At 31.0% G+C, this 27,287-nt stretch overlaps 1 protein-coding gene and 1 long non-coding RNA gene across 2 annotated transcripts; one reads left to right on the top strand and one right to left on the bottom strand.

Moving 5' to 3' along the window:
• Positions 1-18: 18 nt before the first annotated feature.
• Positions 19-15,724, top strand: LOC130451472 (putative SERF-like protein). Its single transcript, XM_056790502.1, has 3 exons — positions 19-207; positions 264-369; positions 14,551-15,724. The coding sequence occupies exons 1-3, from the start codon at positions 201-203 to the stop codon at positions 14,627-14,629; spliced, it is 192 nt and encodes a 63-aa protein (XP_056646480.1). The 5' UTR covers positions 19-200; the 3' UTR covers positions 14,630-15,724.
• A 9,064-nt stretch (positions 15,725-24,788) lies between these two features.
• On the bottom strand, positions 24,789-27,020 carry LOC130450992 (uncharacterized). The gene is made up of 2 exons (XR_008910659.1): positions 26,749-27,020; positions 24,789-25,723 (listed from the first exon to the last, which is right to left on the bottom strand). It is a non-coding gene; the product is annotated as an uncharacterized LOC130450992 (long non-coding RNA).
• Between the last annotated feature and the right edge of the window lie 267 nt (positions 27,021-27,287).

Below are 27,287 nucleotides of genomic sequence, written 5' to 3'. Positions count from 1 at the left end.
CATGTCAATTCGCCCACTTACAATCGAACACCCAGTACTTATGTAGATTTTGTGTTTGTACGCATTAGGTTAATTGGGTTTATATTTGATCATTTAATCGAACTAATAAACAGTCTAAGGTAGTTTCTTTAGAAAAAGAAGCTGCGGCTTTCGGAAGCCAAAGGGTTCAGAAAACTTTATAAACTCTATTTTACCACAAAATGACTCGTAAGTCTCTATTAATTATGTAAAAAACAGGTTAATAATTTCATTTTGATTAAAAGGTGGCAATCAACGTGAATTGGCGAGAGCGAAAAACCAAAAGAAACAGCAGGAGATGGGTAAAAATAAGAGAAGTGACGGTCTTACTCTTGAGCAGCGTAAATTCAGGTAAAACAACTTGTAAGGAAGACGAGATTTAATCATCGCGGTTGGTATGTTCTGTAATTTGATATTTTGGCAGGTTATTAGTGATATTTCCGGATACTTCATACAAATATATAAAACTTCAAACGTCATTATGAATTTTAAGAACTTCATTCATTTAAAAATTTTGATATGAACTATCAATTAATACTATCTCAGTTCAATTAATATCAAATACCTACATTTGAAAAAGGGGAAACCTGTTTAATCTAGAAATTATACAACTGAAAACCCATTTTATTTTTTATTAATCAACTAACTGGAAGTATTGTATAATAATCAATTAAATAAGGTTGATAAGAAGTTCTTAAATTGTTATTTGTGATTATTCGAATGAACCCATTTGTTTGCATAGAAGTTTTTATTAGTATAGATAAATAATTAATGTACTTATAGTGAGGAGTACTATAGAGATATGTGTATGTATGTATAATTTTTAACTTTTTAATTCTTAGACCTTTTTATATGTTTTTCTTGATAATTTGTCTGGATTCTAGTGCTTTTTTATATGAAAATTAGTTGTCAAAATTTACATTTTGACCAACTTTATCAAAATATGACTTGACACAGATAATGATTTTTTCCTTAGTTTTTACATCTCAAAAATAAATAGTAGCTATCAATCAAATTATTTGTGATTGCATTAAAACTTATAAAATAGAACTATAAATTTTACTCAAATTATAATGGTCTTTTTTATCACTAATCTCGTGCCTATGTTTGTGAATTATTTCTAAAAATTTGTGTATTTGATTCGGTTTCAAAAATTTTTGAATTTGATACTTAAATGTATGTATTTTTGATATTTTGGGGTACATTAATGCAGTTTTATTTTTTTATTATATTGATGACCTTCTAATCTATTTTCCAAATGCTGATTTCTATTTTTATTTTTATATTCATGATGTATATCATATATCAATTAATATAATTACAAGTCAATATTGTCAAGATGTATATGACCCAAAACCAAGACAAATGACATTAAAAAATCAAATAGGTATTTTTTTGGGGTTTTAAAACTTGAGCAATGATATGTTGATAAAACATATGTTAAATACCAAAGTGTACTTATGTATTCATCATCCAGGAATGAAGTTTTGGACAGAGTATAATATAAAAATCTGTATAAAAGTGAAACAAAATTGAAAACATATGGTGTAAGAAACCTGTTAGTTCTGGAAGATATATCAATCATTTATATAATCCAAGTAACATTGAGATTAATTTGATCAAACTGATGAAAAATACAGTTTTTAAAATTTCAAATACAATTGTCCATGAAAAGAACTGAAAAATACTCTACTCAACTTTTTTATGTAAACTCATCATTCATATCTTCTAAAACGATTTCTATATAGCACATATGACAGCCACTTTGACATAATACCAATATCACCTTCAATGTCAATTTCAACATTTCTATCACACCTATCATATATAAAATCAGTTACTCCTGAAGTTTCCAGAATCTTTATATTATAATCTATTTGGAAAGAGTGTAGAGTAATAAACCCTGAAATTTTTAGTATGGTACTTCACGTACAAAATTTGGAATATTAAAATATGCCAATGATAAATAGGTAACTGGACAGAGATATATTTTCCCCATAATTAACCGTACTAAAATGTAAGTGGTTACCTAGATAATCCGAATGGCCATCCTTTTTTTTCCAAAATTGAAGAATATCTTTATTTTAATACTTTTACACCAACTTCTGAATCTCCCCAAAAGTAAGAAGACTCTTACCATCATAGCCGTTGCAATGGGTTTTTCGTAATTAATAAAATATTATTATTGCTTTTTTATTTATACAGTTATTTTCATTTAATTATTTACAAATACGAGTATATACATGTAAGTATGAAAAATAAAAATACAAAATATGCTAAACTACACATTACTATAATATATACACTATATACATACTTATCTACTACACATTACTATATTATATACAACAGTCTACAAATATTTCCTGTAACATATATAAAGTATGTACATATCATATCAATATATGTATTTTATTCCGAAGAACTAGTGGGTGACTTGTTTAAATTAATCATGAGAAGTTCTACAGTTTGATCAATAATGTTTTCTAATTGTTAGATCATCCACACTCACTGAAGGGTACTGATATTTAAATGCACCTTATATATTCAAAGCCATAGCTTTCGCGTTAACAGAGAGTGCATGCGTCTTCACTTTATGTATTGGAGTATAGTTTTCAAAGGCCGACATATGGAATATTCAATAAAGTTTTGTAAACGTTTCCCACCAGTTACCAACACTGCATAGTCGAAAAAAACCAACAAATTCACGTTTCCTGCAGGATATTTCACAATTTTTTAAGTAGCAACTCTTTAAGAAGACCTTTTGCAGTAAAACTGTAAATAATGAGGCTTAAAAACCAACAAATAACTTCACAAAGCAAATAAATCTGTACACATAACTTACGGCAAAAGTATTTGCCTACCCCACAGTGGCAATTTTTATATAGGCATCAGCTCATTTTGACAATTCGTTAAATTCCCTAATGAATATTTAGCTCCATTAATAACGAAAGCTATACAAATTCTATGTCATTAATAATTTAACCAATGAAAATTCACACAAATTTGAACAGCAACCAGAATCAACATTTGATTATTTATGTTACAAGTCAATTTGAATATTGATTTTCAAAGCTTATGAATTTTGTAATATTGTTAAAAGAGAATAAATTCTGACACCCCACAATCCTCAATTAATTTATGTAAGTAATTTGTAATATGTAATACTTTTATATATTTTTTTGACCATAATTTCAATCCCAGGTAATGTATAGGTAAGAATTCGGAAGCTCTTAGAATATATAAACATAGTAAACTAATTCTGAAACAGAAGAGACCTAAAATCAAGAACATTTAGATGCATTAATATATCAAAAGGTCTAAGAAATGTATATATATATATATATATATATATATATATATATATATATATATATATATATATATATAAATTATGAAAAAGGACTAAATAATTGTAAGTAAAATTTATACCTTTATTTTGTAAATTCTAATAAAACTACTAATAATTTGATTGATTAAGTACTGCTACAGATGTAGGAAAAATTAATTTTTCTTATTAGAACATTAGAACATTTTCTATTTTATTCTAATTTTGATGTTCGTGATGTAGGTCATTTATTGATAATTATAATAACGTCAATTGTCAGTGTCAAATCATATTTTGATAAAGACTTAAAGAAAAGTCGAAACATCAAAATTTATCTTTCTTTTAAAAACTATCAAAAAAAACTAATTCTGAAACAGAAGATACCTAAAATCAAGAACATTTAGATGGATTAATATATCAAAAGGTCTAAGAAATAAAAAATTAAAAAAAAATTGGAGAAATTTATATATCTTCTTGGTAAGTCCTTGCAGTGGAAAAACTATGATAAACTAAAATAAAAAATAAAACTCTGGTTGTTTTCTGACAACAAAGACGTCAACTCTATATTTTTTTTTGTCTCAATTGAAATGTATTAACAATCTAAACATTTATATTGCCAAAAAATTCTAAAATAACAACTTATAACATTTGTTAATTTGCCAAAATTAATTTACGAAAACCAACAAATTTTTCTTTTGACAAAGATTTTTTGAACATGTCAGCACAATTTTCAGAAGAACAAATATACTCAATTTTAACAACATTTTTCAAACATAAGTCTTTTACAAAATGATATTTAATGTCAATATGTGCAATATGCAATATGTGCAATAGCACTGAGATTATCACACAAAATAACTTCTTCGGAAATATCGAAATCACTTAAAAGACCTTTTAAATTCATTATCTCCCGAGCTGCTAATGCTGCGGCAATATATTCTGCTTCCATTGAACTAATGGCCGCACAATTTTGCTTCCTTGAAAACCAATTTATGGGATTCTTGTTATAAAAGGCTATAAATCCACTGACACTTTTTCTTGATTGTCTCTCGCCACCCCAATCTGAATCACACATAGCAACCAGTCCCGTATTTCCTTTTCCAAATAATAAACAATATTCTAATGAAGAGTTGAGGTAACGCAAAATTCTCTTGAATGCATTCCAAGTGCTGTTGGTAGGTTTATCCAAATAACGACTAAGTAGTGATACACTGATACAGATACATATATCTGGTCTGGTAGTTATTGAAATGTGCATAAGACTGCAAATTAATCTTTTATATGATTTATTTTCTATAATTAGTTCATCTTCAGGTACGTTAAAATTTACTTCAAATGGTGTCGAAATCGATCTTGTTTCTTCCATTTCAATGTAGCATCATTATTTGATTTAGCATAATTTTCACCTATATCATTATCTCTTTGTAAATTTTCTTCTGAAGTTTCCTCTATAATCTCTCTTGGTTCACATATCACCTGTTGCTTAAATGTTTCTTTATTATGATTAATCGCTTTAAATTTCATTATAGATTCATCAAATTTCACATCTCTGGACCGTATAATTTTTCTTTCATCCGGTAACCACAATCTCCATCCACCACCGCAATAACCAACCATAATTTCCTTCTTTGCTCGAGCATCTAGTTTATTTCCTTTTGGTAATGGTATGTACCATGAACGACATCCAAAAACTCCGAGTTTTGTCAAATCATTTCTTTTATTCCATATTTTCGATGGTGTCACTCCTCTGTGTATACTTTAGATGGCAGGCGATTTAAATGATAACTTGAAGCCTTATGAATCTCGCACCACAATTCTTTAGGCATACCGGAGGATAGGATTATTTTTGTTCTAATTTTGTCTAATATTCATTCTTTCGGCGGTTCCGTTTTGCTGCGGCGTATTTGGCATTGTATACTCCAAAATAATCCCTTTCTTCTTGCAGGATTCTTTAAATCTATTTGTTATAAATTCACCACCGTTATCTAATCTAATCGCTTTAACATTTACTTCTTTTTGCCTTTCCAATTCTACTATGTAATCTTCTAAATTTTTATCAGCTTCATTTTTTGTTTGAGAGTTTTAACTACAACAAAATCGAATAATGGTCTGAAAATATCGCGATCCATCAAAAGCGGTAGGGTTCATTGGACCACAAACATCGTTGTGGATCAATTCGCCAGTTTTGGTTGATTTTCTTTCTCTATCAGTAAATGGGCATCTGTACCTTTACCTTCCATACATGTAGAGCAAATTTTATTTTCTGCTGACAATCCTAACCGAATTAAAACATCTTTTTCAGCATGACCCAGTCTTCTGTGCCATATATCTTCATCTAAAATAACATTACATTTCTCATCTTCATGTCTTATTTTGTCAATTATCAACCCATATAGATTATTCTTGTTTTACATTTTAAATGCAAATTTTTACCTTGTATAATCATCTTTTCTCTTTCTACTATAATTGTATGACCCATTGAGGTAATTTTCGAAAGTGATAACAAATTATGTTTCATATTTTGAACGATCAATCCTTCCAAACAAAACTTTTGTCCTTGAGTATCTGTTTTCAGAGTTCCTATTTTATTTGCTTGTAAAATGTCATCGTTTGCAATATGAATGGTTACTTGCGTGTCTAGCTTTCTTATATTAACCATATACTTTTCTAGTTCCTCTTTTAAAAAGTGATTACTTGCTGCAGAATCCATAATCATTGTCATTTTTCCATTTGTTTCAGAACATAAATTTGCTGCATACAGCTGCACTTCTTCCTCTTCTTCTTTTATAACGTTAGCTTGCCCTGAATTTTGAGTATATGATTTTTCTCTTCCTCTATTTCTTATTCTTCCTCTTCCACGTCCTCTGTAACCAGTGTTCTTGGCTTCCACATTTATAGCACCCATTTGCAGCTTTAAAACTAGATTCTGTAGTGTCCGACTGTGAATTATTTTCAAGTTCTTCATCTAACAGTCTAGCTTTAACGAAATCTAACTTAACATTTTCTATTGTTTCCAAAACAGTGGCTACATTATTGTATTTTGGCGGCAAAGCAAACAAAAAGACATACTTTGTCTCCTTCATCTAATATAGATCCGACATCTTTGAGATCTCTTATAGTTGTATCAAATTTTAAAAATAGGTCTTCCATTTTTTCAAATTCCTCATTTTTCATAGTTATAATGCCATAATGCCATCTTAGTCAAAGAACTTATCCTTACAAACACACTTTTAAGTGTCTCAATTTGTTCTTTGGCCGTTATGCATTCTTTAATAATATCTAAATGCTTATCTGATATACCCGGAATAATAATAGACTGAGCTTTCGCATCTTTACACTCCCATTCATCCTTCTCTTTTATACTTGCTGTTGAGTCTGGTGGATTACCATCTATTGCCTCTAAACACTTTCTTTTCGGCATAATATTTTGATCCTAAGCAGCCAGTTGCTAAAATTGTTAGCTTCTAGTATCGGTATCGTCGTATTTGTAGTCATTTTTCTAAATTCTTTCGAAACTTTTCTCTTTTGACCTTGTCATTAAAATGCTAAATTTTTTTTTCTTGACCGATTTCAGCCACGAAATATTACTAATTCTTCATAACAACGTTCTGGGCCCATAACCTATTGGTTATGTTAGTCCTTGCAGTCCCACAGACAAAATAGCCTATATATATATATATATATATATATATATATATATATATATATATATATATATATATATATATATATAGTAGTTTTTTATTGGGAACATGGCAAAACATTAGCTAATAACATAAAAAATTCAGGATTCACTGATGCAAACAATGAGAATGTAAAGATTTCTGATATATTATGAGCGGTTTCTTATTAGGAACGTGGCATGGAAACACCAAAGTGAACTAACTTCTATAAATTTTCCGAGCTTTCGAATACTTATATATTCATCGTCTGAGACTGAAATTATGGCCAAATTCAATATAAGTAATATGTATAACAATAATAAAATTTTACTTACAATGATGATGTGAGGGCATTAAAGGATGAAGGTGTGGCGAAAAAAATTTGAAAATGCAATGACTACAAATCTGAAAAACAAACATGGGAGGATATCGAAATGTAGTGGCCAGATATTGAGAAAACAAAAAAGAATGACTTGATGAACATTGTAAACAGGCATTAGAAAGAAGAAACAAGCAAGACAGAGGATGTTGAAAGACCCTAAGCTCGAATCCAAACAGGAGTGCACACAGGAAAGGAAGAGAGTAAAGAAAATATGTAGAGGGAAGAAACTAAAGCATCTGGAGGACAAACTGAAAAAATTGAGGAACATTATATAACCAAATACACTAGAAATTTTTATCTCCAGGCAAAAAAAAGATACCAAACACGACTGGACAGAAATATTACAGAGACAAAGACGGCTCACTCATTGGACAAAAAAGAAAAACTGGGCAGGTGGAGGGAATATTTCAAAGAATTGCTGAAATGATGAAACGGGGAGGAACGAGGAAGATTAGTTTGAAGAAGAGGAAACAATGTATGAACCAACCTCGGTAGAGGAAACACTATCGAAAGGAGTAGAGGAAGTGATAAATAATATGAAGAAAGGCAAATGTGCCGGTAGGATGGGATTCCGATAGAGGTTTAAAGTATGGGGGCGAATATATAATTTGATTATAAACATATGCGAATAAGAACAAATACCAAACCAATGGGATAAGGCAATCATTTACCCAGAAGGGGGATGTAACAAACTGGTGAATTATAGCGGTTTCTTTTTGTTTGATGTTGTATACAAAGTTCCAGCTAGAATCATAAGGAAGAGATTGGGCAAATACTTGGCTGAATAATTGGGTGAGTACAAGGAAGGTTTCAAAAAGAGGAAGTCAATTAGTGATCAAATTTCCATTCAGGCAATCCAGAATAATAGCTATGGCCAAGGATTAAACCTGAAGCTCATCTTTGTGGATTTCAAGCAAGCGTACGATTCAATAAAAGTGACGACAGAGCAAAACAAGGAGTGTAGCTTTAATAAAGTCCAGTTCAATATCTGATTGATAAAAGAGAGGCAAGAGGGAACAAAACGTTATTAAGATCAAAAGAGCCTCCATGTTACGCATTTACAAGAGAGTTATACAACCAACGGTGCTGTATGGCAGCGAGTGTTGAACCATGAACAAAAAAGAAGAAAACTATAGTAGAAAGGTACTAAGGAGAAGTGCATGGTAAAACGAGTGGAGGAGAGAACGAACGCAGAGATCAAAGAACTGTATGGTCAAGCTGGGATGGGGTATGTGTTAAAAGCAAAAAGACTTTGATAGGGCATGTAGCCAGAATGGACAAAGACAGTTGTGTGAAAAAATAGGAATAGAGAACTGGCGTGAATCAGCCAGTTCTCCATTCATTTTTTATTAAAAAAAATTAAATGGAGAGTAGTTTAGCGACGCCGAGCCTTGGGCCTATGAGGCTTATATATAGAATAAAATGATGTTTGTTTCATTGCTGAAACCACTGTGTTGATTTCTTTTCGATTCAGAATATTTCTATACAGTACCTAAACATAGAAAAAACACAGCACAAGCACAGTCTAATAAATAGACATATAATTGGGAAAGCTTCACATAGCAGAAGATCATATTAATCTTGGCAGTACTAGTTAGAACTACAGAACAACTAGACAATGAAGTAGAAGTATTAGTCCAAAATATTCAAAAAGCTTCATGGGATAATACACCAACACAGAGAACGAAAGGAAATAATTATCCAAACGAAATAAGAGGTTTAATCACCGAAAAAGAAAATTAAGTCGTAAATGGCATCAATCAAGAACGCCAATGGATGAAAGAAACTTGAACAATCCTATTCAACTACTAAAAAGAGAAATTCAAAAATTGAAAAATGAATCAATTAGTACTTATTTGAATGAGTTGAAAAACGACAGTAGTAGTGATTATTCGCTTTGGAAAGCAACTAAACGATTAAAATGACTCATCTAACAGAATCCACCAATTAAATATGAGGATGGAGAGTTATAAGAGCGGAAAATTCTAGATACAAGAGTTATTATGCGTACCTGACCAAAAGTAAAGAAATAAATGAAAACATAAATCCTAAGGTAGTCCCTGGATTTGATCTTATCACGGGAGAGATATTAAAGAAGCTAACCAAAAAAGCAATGATAAAACTTACACATCTGTTTAATGCATCATTCAGATTAAGATACGTGCCATGGAACTGGAAAGTATCAGGAGTTATTATGATACTGAAACCGAAACCAAGAAAATCAGCTTTGATTATGCGCCAGTCAAAGTAACTTAATTATAATACAAATACTTCAGGACAAAGTATTAAGGAATATAGTCAACACTCCTTGGCACTGCAGAAATAGTGACATTCATTGGGACTTAAAAATAAACACTGTTGGACAGACTATTACCAAATTTGTAAGAAAAAAGCAGAGTATAGTGTTCGGTAGTGTACACACGTCAAGTTTAAGAGGTAATATACTAGTGAGTAGACTTTAGTCTATGTATTAATTTAGGTTAGACAAAAATTACTCATTGATAGAATTATATAATCGTAATGTTGATAAATGCGCTGCTAGGCTTTTGAATAAAAAAAAATAATGCAACTAAGAACAATTTAATTTATGCTGCTATATATTTTAATATATAGCAAAAATCGCTGTTTTTACACTTATTTCATAATTTTGCGAGAAATCTATGCGTTCCAGTAAAAAACCTAGACGAGTTGTAGATAATTAAATTTCCTCCAATATTGCTATTGAACATTTTGTCGTACGTTGCATATATAAGCCGCTAGAGGACACGTAGAAGATTTTAAAACTCATTTCTTGCATTTTATGGAAAACTATGCTTCTCTGGGGAAAATAGTAAATAGCAAAGTTGTAACATTCCCGACAATTTTTTTCGGAATAAACCATATTTTTGTCGCTAGGGAGTGCGAAGTTTTTTCTAAAAATCAGTTTTCCCGATTTTCCGGGAAAACTATGCGTCCTAGGGAAAAAAGTTGAATGGCAACCTTATAGAACATAACTTTTATCTAAAATATTTTTTTCAATTCTGCTTAATGTCACCGCTGGAGGAACTGGAAAAATCGTGTATTCGGCTATATATGCCACATTGTATATAAAGGCTACTGTTTCTGCGCAACCTGTATACCGGTAACCGGCAGCTGCATCATCAAGCAGAAGACAGCTCCTAGATCAAATCTTTTGAAATCAAGAGGATTGGGGAGCGGAATGTCTGTCTGTTTCTTCTCTGTGTGAATGTTTGTTTCTTGTATGAGTGAAGATTACGATTACATATTTTTCTACCTTATGCGTCCCAGTCCCATGAATTTGAATTATAATTCAAGTGTCTAAAATTCTGTGGTCGATGTGTCTGGCGATATTGAGGATGTTGATTGGACCGAAGAACACGAAACTTCCATTACTGAGCTAGAAACACCCATGGTACCCATAAGCGAAGAAGAAGAAAGTGATTCTGATGATGATGATGGCAAAAGGTCTTGAGATTTTGTATGCTACAGCTTTGCCATTTACTATTTTCCCTAGAAAAGCATAGCTTTCCAGAAAACGCAAGCAAAGTTGAAGGAAATTTAATTATCTACAACTCATCTGGGTTAAGTTTTTCGCTGAGACGCATAGTTTTCTCGCAAAATAGTGAGATAAGTGCAAAAACAGCGAATTTTGTTGTATATATGTCAATATCTCCACCCCCCTATTTTCGAAACTTGAATTCGGTTTCAAACGGCCAAAATACATCGGAATTGACTGGTCTCGTTGCTGTGGGGAAAATTTCTATGGAAAATGTCTAATTTGACTGGACTATTTTTGAAATGTAACAACTGAGGAACATCATTTTTGTGGTTAAACAGATTTTTATTTTAATATTCATGTTGTAGGTGATCTATTGATTATTGATTACGCAAGTTGTCGAAACGTCAATATTTTTCTCTTTTACAAAAACTAATTATATATATATATATATATATATATATATATATATATATATATATATATATATATATGTATATATATTTGTATATATGTATATATGTATATATGTATATAAATACATAAATTTGTTCATCTCTGCAATTCTTAAACATTTATGTGTATAGTAATCTGTTGTTTATTATTTATTAGCTTTATCACATAATAGGCTATTTGACAACATTGAAAATATACTGCAAATTGTGGTGATCATTAAATAATAGTCTAAAAAAACATAAGTCTAATTTTTTTATCAGAATTATGTATATTTTTTGTAAATTACACAAAATAAAATATAATAATTTTTGAAATTTTATCTATAATAAGAACACTCTGTGATTGGTGATAACGCGGGTGACATCACAGGCAGGTAAAGTTAGACTACTGACAGATTATTGTTTCTTTGTTGTTATTCGTTTGTGGTTGTTAGTGTTTTATTTGTTAACTTCTATCTCTGAGGTATTTCTGGAGCATTTTAAGACAATTATTGATCAATATTAGGTAGTGGCATAAATTAAAATATGGAATGAAAATTTTGTGAGAGCCGATAACACCAACTTACCCAAGGTAGATGCACAGTTGCTTTTTATTTTAAGAATAATGCTGATTATTGTGAAGAGGAGTTGAGAAATGTTAAAACAGCAGTGTAAGTACAATGTCTAAATTATTTATTCACAAGCCTTCGAGTTTAATCATTCACTAATGTTAAATCTTATTTTAGGTTATGTTTATAAATGGTCTTTGTTTTTGTTCTTCAGGTCTGCGATGGAATCTTATGGGAACGATGCGATCGGCTATGTCCAACTACACTGGGAGGAAGGCGTTTGCACAGTTGAGTGTAAAATATGTCCATAACATAAAGTTAAATACAAATCATACAACGTAACAATAGATGTTGAAAATGATGGCGAAATTATTAGTTGTGTCATGATTGTGATGCTTCAGTCGGAGGATGCAAGCATGCAGTTGCTTTTTTGATGTGGCTCCATCGTCGTAATGAAGAACCAGCATGTACGTCCATAGAATGCTACTGGAAAACTGTTCAGCAGATGTCTAAGAGGAAAGTAACTCACAGGTCAAGTACATCCGCTCTATATATTGAATTTATCTCGGAAGCAAAGAAAAGAAAAGTAAATAATTGAGAATTGCTAAAATATTAGCATGATTTCAAACATATGGATGTGATGCAGTATTCATTGCACAGTTTTCAAAAAGATCTAGATAATGTTCTAAATTTGATGAAAGCTACATTCACAGAAGCTGTGACAAGTGCCATAGAAGTAGCTAATACATATAAGATAAAATAAGAGCAGATTATGGTATGAGATGCGTTATGGCCGTATCACAGTATAGTGTGTTTGTCATACACCAGATGGTTCATTGGTAGCTACTATAATACAAAAATAATGCAAAAATACCAGATACTGTTGCAATGGAAAGAGGTAGAAATTTGGAAGTATCTGTTCGAAAGACAGTTAGTAAAAAACTGAAAAAAAATCATTACATGTGGGCTTTATGAATGCGGAGTCCTACCAAAGCAAAAGATAGGGACAATTATTCGAAAAATGGCATTATAACCGAAAAATATAGAGCACAGTTACAACTGCAAATGTATGCAACTGGTGTGTGTAAATGCTATTTTTATGTTGCAGGTAGAACAAATAAATGATGTGGACATTATTGTGGTGATATATGATAGTGATTATATATATATATCATATATATCCTATAATTTACCATAGCATCAATGTATGATAATTATTGAATGAAAAACACTGTTCTGCATTTATTTTTTTATTGCTGTTAATATTTTTTGCTAATTAAATGTGTAGTATTTTTGAGACACTGCAATTGTACAATTTTTTCATTAGTTCTGTAATGTAAAGATGACGAACGACCGGTTTCGATACAAGAAATATCACTATCTGATTTCTCATCTTCGAGAATTTTTCTCTGATTTAACAACTTCTGAATGATATGGTTGAATATGGTTTCCTTCAAACTTGAATGGCGAAGTGGAAGAAGAAGCTGTAGTAAACGGAGAGGTGGAAATATTTTTATTTTGCCATCTCGTTTGTACAGCTATAATGCTTACTAAATTTTGTTGTTTGAATAGACTTGTGTCTATATTTATGATAGGGTCAGTGATTGTTTCTTTGTCTTGAGTTTTTGGAAATTCTGAAAAGACAAAAAAATATTCAAAATAATTTACTCAGTAGAAATATGATTAAGATAAACATATTATAAGTTATAAATATATAACAAACCTTCAGGATCATAACTTTTTGTTTCAACTCATCATGTTTTTGAGAACTTTCAGCATGAGTTTTAGTAGCACTTTGAACTTGCAGACAATCTGCGACGAGTTCAGTCCTTTGCCTTTTAAGAAACACTTTTCGAGAAGATGTAGCATCTGGCATTCGTCTTTTGCGATCCTCCTGACAATGAAATTCATCTGCCAAAAGTATCTTCTTACCGAAGCTCATTTTATATTTCAGGTAGTTCTTAGTATCATTTTCCATCTGCAATACATATTATTATCAATATTAGAAGTCCACACTATATTATGTTTGTCAAAACAGCACAAGGAAATGTAAAGAAAGTACCCTGCACAGAAAAATTAAAATTTTAATTATTCTGCTGCAATGTTGAGAAGAACTTTCAACTTATGCTGAAAGAATAAGCCATATTAAGAATTTAGCTATAAAATAACCTAACCTGCTTTGTTATGGTTATCTTTATTATCTGAGGCTTGTTTACATGCCTGTGACGTCACGTGTAACGTGACTAGCGCCATTATAAAGTTATCGATTTTAGCGCGGCTTTGATAATTTAAAATTTAACTTTTGATTTTTATTGAAAATACTTTAAATTAAATTAAAGAATGATTAAAAATAATTTTCAAATATTAGTCAAATAACCTATTGTACACTTAGTTACAATTTCCATGTAGTTTATTGAATCCATGCAATAAATATCCAAACAAAATATATTTGACTGACCATAGAAATAAAATGTAGGAAAATATATTAATATAAAGATGAGCCTAGGTCACTTGGACAGAAAGTAATCGAAAACAAACTATACATAAACTATTAAATATACAACTACTTATCTAATAGTGTAAATAGTATTCATAAATAATCTATTAACGTAATTCAAAACAGTATGAATAAATATTTGAATAGTTTATCTTTTATTATAGAGATGCTGAAATGATGAGGGAAAAACAACGAAAGAAAGAAGAGGACGCAACTGAGAAACGAAAAGAACGTTATAAATAAAATTTTACCATCAAGCAATGGATTTTGTATAAAATGAATGATATATGATTAAGATAAATTCTTTATTATATAAGTGATAGTATGTATTTGACATGTTAATGTACCTAAAGCTGATTTACAAATTAAAAAAAAATGTAATATTTTAGACTTTGATTTAAAGTGAACAGTAACTTTTGCATAGTTTTATTTTTTAGTCTATCACGTTTGTTTCATAGTGTTGATAAAAGGTTTATACATATAGAGCTGGCTTTTTTTCCCAATTTATGTTACCTATCAGGGTGCAATCTCATGAGGAGGATATAGGCTTCAGAAAATAGACCAAGCCTATAATAGAAACAGTCAGTCAGTGCTATTCTATAAAATTATTCTCTATGCTTACACATTAGTGTCCATCTTTGGCACTCTAAATTTAACTTGAATGTATATTTGCAAATTCACAGATTATGAAAAATATCAATGGTAGGACAGGTATAGCCTATATAGTATATGTATATACTCGCTTCTATTCTCCAGTAATGTAATCTATCTTTCCCATGTGAATGCACACTTTTTATGACAGAGAAATAAATAAACATATTTAGAATCAGAATGAGAAATATATAATGAAGCAGGTAATATTTTATATTTCATCGTAATGAAGAGATTCAGTATTCATCTAAATACTAATTAATCTATGTGTAATGCAAATTTTTATGATTAAATTCAGTTCTACATTTATATATATACACATATTGTTTGAAAAGAGTTTTTGTAATAAAATTATGTGTGTCCTTATTCCGGAAACTGAAAAAAAAACCCTATGCATTATTTTAAGCATAAAAGCGTAGTACAGTTAGTACCTTTCATTTTTTACGGCTCACATGGTTCACATTCATAAGAACGAAAAAGCTACGAATGATAAAAAAGACCTAAATAATTTAAGTAAAAGTTACAGCTCTATTTTGTAAATTTTAATACAATTATGAATAATTTTTCTGATAGTTGCTACATATTTTTGAGATATAAAAACTGAGGAGAAATTGATTTTTCATGTTACAACAGATTTCTATTTTGATATTCATTTTGTAATTGATCTATTAATATAAATACGCAAATTATCCTTTGATTTATTAATGCAGTCTGTGTAGTATTCACTGTCAGATGCGTCGAGTGAGCCCATCTCAATTGTACCTTTGTCGTATTCGCCTAACAGTTTAAGTAATTCTGCGGTCACGGTGACTTTTTCTGTTATGAAATTGATCTAAAATAGTTGGTAATTGATGTTGTTCTGGTTCTTTAGTAACATTTTGACAAATAGTGAATTTCATATCAATTTGGTTTCTGAAATTGATCTAAAATAGTTGGTATTTGGGTTGGTTCACTTGGTATAGAAATAATAAGGTATTCTCTATTTTTGACTGCTAAATACCTTGATTGTTGCGTAAGAAAACTCAGTGCTTTCTTCAAATATATCTTCTATTATTTTTCATGAAAATCTTATGAATTATTTTCTTGAAAAATAGTTTAAATGTATTTCTTTTGCTTATCTAGAAAATGGTTATTGGAATAATCTATTTTAGAATAATCAATTCATGATTTTGTTTCCGACAAAAGAGAATTCTTTTTCGGAAACTTCCTAATAGACTTCCGGTGTACCTTCATTAGTTTGTTCGGACGACCCTGCAATTTCATGAGTGGGGTTAAGTGGGTAAGATTAACATTTGAAATTTTCTAGTTTTAGAAGAAAAGAATGGAAATATTCCATCCGAGAAATGGCAGCTGTATTTTTATTAGATTTGCCAGATTTGAATTGGATTTGATAATCGTATTCTTCTAATTTAAGTCACCATCAAGCAAGACTACTACCAGGTTCTTTTATTTTAAATAACCAAGCTAATAGTCAGTGGTCAGATATTAGTAAATTTTCTTCCATATAAATAGGGTCTAAATTGTGTCACTGCCCATACGATTGCCAAAAGTCTTCCTATTGTAGAGTATTTTTTTCTGTTTTGCACAATGTCCTATACCAGGGGTCTCCAAACTTTCCAGCCTTAGGGCCATACTGTTTACTCCAGTAAGTTCCGACAGAAAAATTCGAAGCTATGAAGCACGGATTGAAATCGCAACAATCTTCATTTACAAAACTCAAAACTGAACAAGAGGCTGCAACTCGTGCCAGCTTTCGTGTGGCTCTTGAAATTGCAAAACGTGGAAAACTAATCACCGATGGAGAAATGATCATAGAATGCATAATTGCAGTAGCCGAAGAAATGTGCCCTGAAAAGGTAAATTTATTAAAAACTGTCAGTATGTCAGCAAACACTGTGGCTCAAAGGGTAGAAAACATCGTTGAAAATATATCCTCTCAACTGTTCGACAAAAATGGACATGTTAAGTGGTTTTGAGCTGAATCACCGACAATTTATTGAAGAGATTGGAGAAAATGACTTACATACTGCCGTACGTTGGCTTAGTTGTGGGAAAGTCCTTCAGCGCTTTTTTGAACTTCGAGCAGTGATCAAAATTTTTTTGAATGAAAAGCATCGCTCTCTTACTGAATTACAAAACAACGCATGGCTGTGGAAGTTAGCATTCTATGTTGATTTGACAAAACATGTGAACGAACTGAATTTGAGATTGCAAGAAGAAAACCAGCATCTTCCATCACAACTACGAAGTAAATGTTTTCCACATTTTAAAACATGTGAAATATTCAGCCACACCACTGAGACTGAGTTTCCTGTCGATTTTGCAATCGAAACTTTGAATGCTTTGAAAATAAATTTTGATACTCGTTTCTCGGACTTTGATGCCATTGCGAATCAAATTAAGATTTTTCAGAATCCTTTTGATACTGACATTGAAACCCTAGCTCCGGAACTTCAAATGGGAATGATTGATCTACAGTGCAGTGATATAATAAAGAACAAATATCAAAACTCATCTTTGTTGGAATTTTATAAGAGTCTTCCACTGACACAATTTGATAATTTGCATAAATTTGCTCGTGGGCTGTTTTCTGTTTGCTACTACTTATTTGTGTGAGAAGACCTCCAAAACGAAGTACACAAAAAATGTTTGCAGATCTAAATTAACTGATAAGCATCTTAAATCTCTTTTGATAATTGATACAAGTAAAATTAGTTTACAACTATAAACTATTGTCAGTGGAAAATCTCAATTACATAAATCTCATTAGTATTTCATATGTCATTATGCTTTTTATAAGTTATGTTTTTATTTAAAATGTATAAAATGTTAGTTGGATTCATTTCAATCTTTTGTTTGTTATTATATACTGAAGTTAAATTTTCTGCATATTATACATGTCTTTACTCATTACAATTCTGTGTTTCTTTATCCAACTCATCACAAAAACAATAACAATAAGTCTACAACAATCTTATGAGTTAGTTAGCCCATGACCAAATCAATGTAGATGTCATATTAATAATTATTCAACATAAAATTAGAATACTTCAGTAAACTAAATTTAATTTGCTATAAAAAATATGTTCTCTAAAAGGAGTTTTTCAAGTATGCTAGCTCTCCGCGGGCCGGACAAAATCTGTCTGCAGGCCGGATGTGGCCCTCGGGCCGTAGTTTGGACACCCCTGTCCTAGACACATTAGCTATAGGTAATTCTTTTCCTTTTGGGCTTTGCTATGAAACCGCGCCGATTGCAAATGCATGTGTAGTTAAAAGGAAAGGTTTGAATGTATTAAAATCAGAGTAGTAGTTAAGCATCTTTCAATTCTTGAAAAGCATTTTGACATCGGAGTCAAAAATGAACAGAACATCTTTTTGTAGAAGTGTTATCATCGGTTTAGAAATTTTTGCAAAATTCACTATAAACCTTTGGTAGTAGCCAGCGAGTCTCAAAAAGGATTTAATTTCTTGTTGATTCGTGGGTTGAGAGTATTTTTTTACATATTCGATGTTTGCCGGAAATGGCTTAAAACCGTTTTCTGTTAATTAGATGTACAAAGTAGGTGACAACGGATTGAGGTTGGCTTTTTAAAGTCTCTTAAATACATTCGTTAAGCGGGAAATATATTCCGTATCGTCGAGGAATAGAATAGTATGGTCCATCTAGGCTAGGCATCTTTCATTTTGAATTCTAGCATTCTAGCCATACGGCATTTTAAGGAATTCGAAATTCTCGTTATCGTCTGTTAAATCCCGGATGCAAGATCTAATGTCGTGAAATATTGACATTTCCCAAGCTGATCCAATATTTCTCCAATAGGTATTTATCATCTACGGTAACTTTATCTAATTTTCTATAATCTACGACGACACGCCATTTTTGTTTGCTGGGTGCGTCGAGCTTTTTAGGCGACAAGCGACGACCATGGAGAATTACTGGTTGTATAATGTTTTGTGAAAGTATTTTATTGATCTGATTTTCATTTCTTGTTTATTGATTTGAGGGTAGAAATATGGTTAAACACTAGAAGGACGAGGGAATTTATTTACCTAAAAGGACGGCACGGGTCATTCTACCCTCAGCATTATTTTACTCCTCTTATAATTAATTTGGTTGATTTATTTTTATCATTTTACCTATTAATTCTATATTGTAATAAATGGGGAGGTTTAAAGGTACAGTTCTAAATAATTTTTAAAAATCCTTGGAATAAGACTTATTTTTATTAGTCTGTGAAACAATATAACAATAAAAAGGAAGTCAACGGATAATAAGAAAATATTTTTCTTATATTGAATCATATGATAAAATACTTTCACTAAATTAATTACTCTTGCAATTTATACACAATGTAATTTTAACACTACATTTTCCACAATAAATTTTTTCACACTTTACACAAATGTTTAAAGATTTGTTCTCACATTCCAGTCGAATTTGGTATCTTTTTCTTTTGTAGGCCCTCTGAGGAATATTTTCCGTTATGTTTTGAGCTGTTTCGCAAGTGGGTTGAATATCTCGAGAAGAACCACAAGTTGATTGAATTTCTTCAATATGATTTTTTGTAAAGGTCAATCTGCTTATCTTTTCATTTGTTGTTTCTTTATAGAGAATCCATGAATTCAAATATTGTAAAATACATGGACTGGCCATCTCCTTGTCCCAGCTCTCGTAGAATACTTCCGGCACACATAGCATCTACTTCGACTTTGTTTTTATTATAAAACCCTACCGTCTCTGGCATTCTTTTTTTACCTCCTGGTATACTTATGTCACTTTCCATTGTGCTAAGCAATAGCACATTTTTATGTCTTTTCGTTTGATATCCCGCGAGCGAATGCTTTTTTTTCATTTTGAAATATTTTGGTGCTATACCAATCAGAGTTTTTCCTAGCAGAAGGCGGTATCTCTCTTCGATTTTTTTATGGGTCCTACTAAGAAAATTTTGTTTGTTCGAAATTTCTCAGCCAATTTCACATAGGAAAAATCATTTTTACAAGTGACATTCATGCCACTATTTTTATATGGCTCTAATAGGCGTAAAACGACATACTCTCCTAACTGCTGATTCGAAGACCTATCTTCTTCTTTTCCCAAATACGGAAAAGCGTTCAAACAATACTTCGATTTCACGTCTGCCAGAATCCAATATTTTAGACCAAACTTGTCGGGCTTGTTGAGCATGTATTGTATAAATGGACAACGACATTTCATTGGATACAGTTGTTCGTCAGCTGTCACACTTTCACTAGGACTAAATACTCGCTTACAATTATTTATAAAAGGGTCCCATATTCTCAAGCTAGTGCGGTGCCCTTCAAGTCAATTATTTTATTCTTTTATATCTATATCTATGTATACACCCTGTACACTAACTGTTAATTATTTATAACCAGGTCACCTATGTTTTGGTGATATTGCAATTTACTGTCTACGTAGGTAAACTATATCGTAATTATGAACCAATATTATGTGTCATCATTAATTATAAAAAGGTAATTCCAAACTATTAAGACAATAGAAAAATGGTGAAGTTCAATCGCTGTTTAATTTCTACCCCTCGTTATGGCCCAACATTACACTAGTACAAACCTATCAGATTGCAAATTTCTATGCCTGTTGTTTGGATTGTCGAATTGGAGATGTTTAATGATATTCAAAAATCTGTCCCTAGGCATTGCATTTTTAAAAATATTGGATCTCCAAGCTTTATCCCAGAAACCTTTCACGGATAAATCGTCTTGACCTAAAACACCAGCGTAAACCAGTGAAATAAATATCAGAAGTTCTTTAGTAATACTCCAATTTTCATATTCTGATTTGCCGTGCTTTTTTGAATATTTTTTTAAGATCTGTACGTCGAATGCAGTTGCAAATTTTTGGGCTCCATGAGTTTTGAAATTGTAATTTAAATACAAACTGTAGAATTGACGGTATGTGGGCACCTATTTCAAATCGATTCCTATTTATTTAGATTTGTGTTAACTTAGAACAAACTTTCTTATATTACTGAATTTAGAGATAAATTAGTAATATGCATTATTACTTAATGAAGATTACTGTAAGAGGGCCTAAGAAGGTATAGCAATAGTATAGTTTCAAAGAAGTGCTTCCATAGTATTCGTATTTTGTATTCAGTTAATTACGTATCTTTTATCTCGGGCACGGCAACCAATAAACAAATGATTTGTGACATGTTTTCAAATTTGACACAAAACTTACCGAAGTTTGTTCCATTTGATTCTTATGTGCCAAGCTTATGAGCGTCGAATCCATGGGTTTCGTGCACAAACACAAATAAATTGAAAAGCAACTAAGTATTATGTAAAATATAAATAGGGTAATCAGGAATACTGTTCAAATATTTGATTTAAAATGACACTTCGCCGAAAATTTCAGATTGAATACTTATTAATACTTAATATAGGTGATATACTCGTATAAATTAAATAATATGGATAATTTAACTAACAAATAGGTATAAGCGGTAGAAGTAAATAGATAGATAGTAGATAGATGAAAAAATCTTGCCATTTTCTAAAACAGAAACTATTTCTAAAAAAATTTGGTTTTATTAAAATTGTTTCCTCTTCATAGCCAACTAGTTTATTTAAAAATTTAAAAATATTATAAATTATTATATAAAATATAATAATAATATTATATAACATCTGTACAGTTTGAAAGTTTGTCTTCTACCATTCTTGTTTATAAATAATATATATTATTGACATTGTATAATATAGGTAATATGTATACATAAAATGTAATAAAATGGTTAGGTATGAAATGTAAAAACCCTAATTCATAACTAATAATATAAATGGTCAATAATAATATAAGTAGAAAAAAATTAAAGTAGAATGAAGAAACAAAATAACAAGATATCCTTATATTTAATATTAACATTATACACGGTAGGTTTCAACAATAATAAAACTTATTTACATTAATGATAATATATATATATATATATATATATATATATATATATATATATATATATATATATATATATATATATATATTGAATCTAATACTGAAATAAAAAAATAAAAAACAGAAAAAACTTTTCCTGCTTCCTGTTCCCAAATACATTAACTTCAAAGTCTTGTGGTGAAGTGTTTTTCACACATCACTGTATTTTAATTTATAGGTACTTCTCTTAGGAGAAAAACAATTATCACTGATCTTAATATTTTTATTTGAAAAATTTTATTCCGCTTTTTTTCTTTTCAGCCATTTATGGCACAAGATTGAAGCATCCTTAAACCACAAACTTGAAATTAAAAACAATACATTTCTCAAGCAATCACTCAAAATTTACTCAAAAGGGCACTTGAAGATCCTTTAGGAACTCTAAGATGAAGTATTTTAATTAACTATAAGCAAAGGAAGTAAACTCCAGGCTCTAGATATAAATTCACTTTATTTTGTCTTCTTTAGCTCCATCCTTCTTATGTTGTCTCTCTTGCATTGCGTTGGCATCGATTTAAAATCGTTTGGGCTGGTCCATAACCTTCAATAAGACGATGAGTGATATGCTTATCTGTTGTATAAGAGTGCTGAAACTAGCCCTGAAACAGGTTTATATCTACGAGAAACCTTCTTTGCAAGATTTCTACCACCTATAACCTAATAAGTTTGCCTAATAAAACTTAGCAAGGTTTTAGGACCTACATGAAGCAATTTACTATGTTCTTATTTAAACAATAATTCTTTAAATATATGTATGGAAGATAGCAAGATTGGGTGTTTTTTTTTTGTAGTTAAATCCTGATAGATGCAATCTACCCCAAAATATCAAGACTCTTCGTGATTTAATAAATGGGGTCGAGGGGCTCTGGAAATCTTTCCAATCAGGTTAAAACTGAACAGAAGAAGGACCATCCCAGGGTAGTCAAGTTGTGCACGGAGAGTCCTAGAACTCTCCAGAAACTGGTCATCAAGACTGCTAGATACTCCCATTACGATTGGGCGTATGTGCTTTCGAATGCATTCTTCTAGTGGTGACACTGTTGAAACTGAATCTAGCTGATCTAAACCGGGTGATCGATAAACATCCCCCGAATTCAAGTTAAAGTTATCGCGGCGACGGATGAATGGCAGCAGGGCGATTGCTGTCTCGAACGATTCCCATGGTCGCACCATACTGTATCCAGCTCTTACTCCGGCATGTGGAGCTCTGCTGGAATGGACCAAATGTTCCCTAGCGACTCGTAAAAATAACAATGGAGAAAGGAAAAAACAGCGGGGACATACCACATCTCAAGAATACCTGGCGAGAAAAGGGAAACAGGAAGAAGAGGGGTCCCCCTTTTCTATGAAAAAGGAGAAAAATATGCTGGAAGATATACAATCAGGAAGTAGAGATGACCCACTGAGGTGCGGACTCAGCGGAACAGGATGATGATGGTATTTTCACTACCGAACAGAACGAATAGAATAGATTCCTGTATGGTTATATTTAAAAAAAATGTAAATTCGGTTTGTTATACGTTAGAGCATAAGCTCCTTTCATTCAAATCTGTTCTTACTACTCGTTCCTTCTTCCGTAACTTTCATCTGTGTTCATGTTCCCTTCCTCACTTTATTTTTTCCCGGAGCTCTACAGCTGCCAGGTTGGGAGTTTAAGTCACCAAGGATCCAACCACCAGACTATAAACTCAACCTCAACTCTAACTGAGGCCGAATACCACTTCCCGAGGAAGAGTCTCCTACGGGGAATTTAAGGTTATTAGAGGAACTATTGTAAACAGGAGATCATCATCCTGTCTGATAGTCAAGCAGCCATTAGAGCTATAAGCTCTAATATCATAAAATCCAAACTCTTCTTCTATCTTTTCTATAGGAAATTCTGACTGTTTTTTTCTTTTGTTGTGCTTTTAAGTTAAATTATCGTTCCATCTTTTTCGGGGTCGACCTTCGAATCTTTTTTGAAACTTTCCATGGCGGAGGACGTTCGATCAAACTAGCAGACATCAACAGCCATCGTAGACATTCCATATTCTTCACATTTCTTTTGTAAAAATTCAGCTTTCTGACTACCGCGATCGTAAATATAATCAACATTAGGCATTACGCTTTTCAAAATCTGATCCAATTTTGAATAATCAACATCTCCAGAAGAATACTTAAATCCATGGATATGACGTTCCAAAAACTTGTTTGTTTTTTTGATCTTGATTGTTTAGCGAAGTGAAGTACAAGAGCGAACAACGTTTTCAAATCCTAAAAATTTACTACAGAAATTCGGAGTCGCTGGCCGCTATTTTAAGAGTGTTAACTCCGATTTTCGGTCGTAATTCTCGACGTAGTAGACAGGCAGTAGCAGAAGCCGATGGAAATTCGAAGCGACGTACGTTCTCCGATTGGGCTTTCCGTTAGCGGGTAATACTCCAATAAACAGTCATCTATAATTATACAATATGCTCTAGTATTTACAGGAAATCCTACACCTACTCAAATTTTCCCTTTTATATCAATCGTCGATGCTCTCATTCCCTCCTCCTGTTTGGAGCAGTCTATTACGAAGAGATCATGATATTAGAACGCTTCATAGTCCAATGTCGGATATATTAAAAGAGGTAATTGGAGCTGCTTACGTGTTTCAATATTAATCGCGATAGCCATCATATACCAAGCGTTCCAAATACTTCTCTAGCGTTATACAGATGCTGTATGAAAAGAATCGCAAACGCCATCTTGTCCTAATTTTATAAATACCTGACGAAAAAAAAAACAATAAAATATTGGAAACATTTTTTATTTCATTATAAAAGAATCATATAGAAATAAGATTTGATAGTGCACAAACACAAATATTGTTTTTATGATAGATATATTTTGGCTTGGAGTGTTCAAAAGGTGGGTCCAATTCACAAATAGGTGTTGTTTTCACGTCCTTTAATATAAACCATATCCGCATTAGATGCTTCATCATATTACCAAATTGATGTAAAGGTGTCGTGCGATCTTGTTTGAGTTACGCCAATCGATGACTATTTAGTTGGTTGTAATGGTTTATACAGTCTGAAAATGCGCATTAATACTGAGAGAGGGTTATAGAAGAATTCTTTTTACACACATTATTACATTTTTTCTTTGATCGATGATTTAGTCCAAGCCGTATTCATACATTTTTTTGTATCGGAGACTCCAGCAGTATTTCAATGCAAATGGATTTGGGAGACCCTAATTTAAACTTGATAACATCCCCTTCTGGGTGCCATAGATATAGAAGCGATTATTTAAGTATTTCATTCGATGGATCGGGGGTTGATTTCGAAAGGAAAGGGTTACCAAATTTGTTGATAGACATTGTTTCAAGATCTACGAACTACTGATATAAAATTTCAGTTTCCGCTTTATTTATTGAATTATTCCAGCCTCACGCATTTCTTTAATAATAGACAATTTCGTTTGAATGACCAGTATTTCCGGCTGCCTGAGAAGCTACAAGTAATTCTAATCTTTCTACTATTTCATTGAAATCATCAAAGTATTTATTGTCAATTGGTTTGGTGGTATATTCAATCCACATACTCTTTCCGGTTTTTTCATATTTCGATTGGTTACTCCTTTCAATAATGAAGATGGTACGGAACTAGTTCTTTCTCTTTCTCTTTGCTTTTTCTTTTCCTATACTGGTCGGATAATGGAATTATATTTGCCTTTGATATTATCTGGAAAAATTCAAATTGTAGGATCAGGGTTATTTTCACGACCATTTGCACTTGTTTGAGATCATGCTTTTTTCAGATTTGAAGTTTATACAAATGAAAAAACTAATAAAAAAATAGTAATATGTATAAAATTAACAATATTTATTTATATCTATCGATCTTGGTTAATTTTTAATAAAAATATTTTTTTATGTAGAAATACTTCGTTATAATAAATATTTTTAATTATATGTTACTTTTTGTTTTTTTTAAATATATATATATATATATATATATATATATATATATATATATATAAATTTCTTTAATTCCTTATTTCTTAAATCTTTTGATATGCTATTTTTCTAAGTTCAACATTTCTATGAATTTTAAGAATTTTTCAATATTATTAATAATTAATTTCCAAATTTTTTACATACGATGGAACGATGGATTGATATAAATCCTTTTACAAACTTTTTTACAATATTAATTGAAAAAGAAAATATTTATTTTAGATTTTATATTTTTTCAACAAAATCAATATTTTTAAAAATAAATTTTTACCATAATACAATTTTTATTTATAATACTTTTGATGTTCCATACAATTATATAAGTATTGTATTTGTGATTTACTTTTATAAAAATAAAAATTTTTAATAAAAATGATTAGCTTTCACACGAATTAACATTTTATACTATTAGACTACTCCATTTTCTCTGAATAAGAAAATTTTTTGATTAAACTATTCACGTGACAAAAATTTCATGATTGTTTTAAATAAATAATATTAAAATATGATTGGTAAAATTATGAAATTATTACTTTACATTAAATGAAAATACCTTCATCAAATTGAACGGAAAAAACTCATGCTAAAATAAATAATTTATAAATAAGGGGTATCTAAATATTTTCAACCAGAGGGAAACCGTTTTTGTTTATAATTCTAGAAGTGAATCAACAACAACATAAAATAAGTATAATTATTGAAAAAAAAATAGAAATGTGTATTATTTTGTGATTTACTACATTCATTTACCATATTTTGAATTAATTTTATCCTCTCGACCACAGGGTCATGTCCACTTCTTCGCCAAGTCTTTTTTTTGGAAATCAAAATATAAAACACTTGTTTCTTTGGTATTTCAATTAGTGTTTTTGCATGTAGCGACGGCATTATGATCTCATAATAAGTACAATCTTTTAAGAGAAAAAAATAACAGTTAAATCAACTCTATAATAGCCGCTTAACACAAAAAAAAATCACAAAAATCCAGTAAGCACGTACAACTTCAACCTAATATTAATGACAAAAAACATTCTGATTCCAACGTAACGTCATGCGCGAGGCGTGTCAAATTTGAGCCGACAATACCGGTGTTTGTCTATCGTGGCAGCAAACTTTCCACTCGTGAATAATAATCTTCATCATACACTCGTGAATAATATACTAATTTAGAAACAGAAAAAAAATAAAGTTTCTGATTTATACATTTCTTTACTTTTTTTAATCGAACAGTAAAAAGTAGTTTCGCTCTCGAATTCTTAGAACAAAATTATGTCATTCTCATCATATTT

The sequence above is a fragment of the Diorhabda sublineata genome, chromosome X (assembly GCF_026230105.1).
Source record: "Diorhabda sublineata isolate icDioSubl1.1 chromosome X, icDioSubl1.1, whole genome shotgun sequence".
NCBI classification, from domain to species: domain Eukaryota; kingdom Metazoa; phylum Arthropoda; class Insecta; order Coleoptera; family Chrysomelidae; genus Diorhabda; species Diorhabda sublineata.
This window is presented reverse-complemented; position numbering and strand designations above follow the sequence as displayed.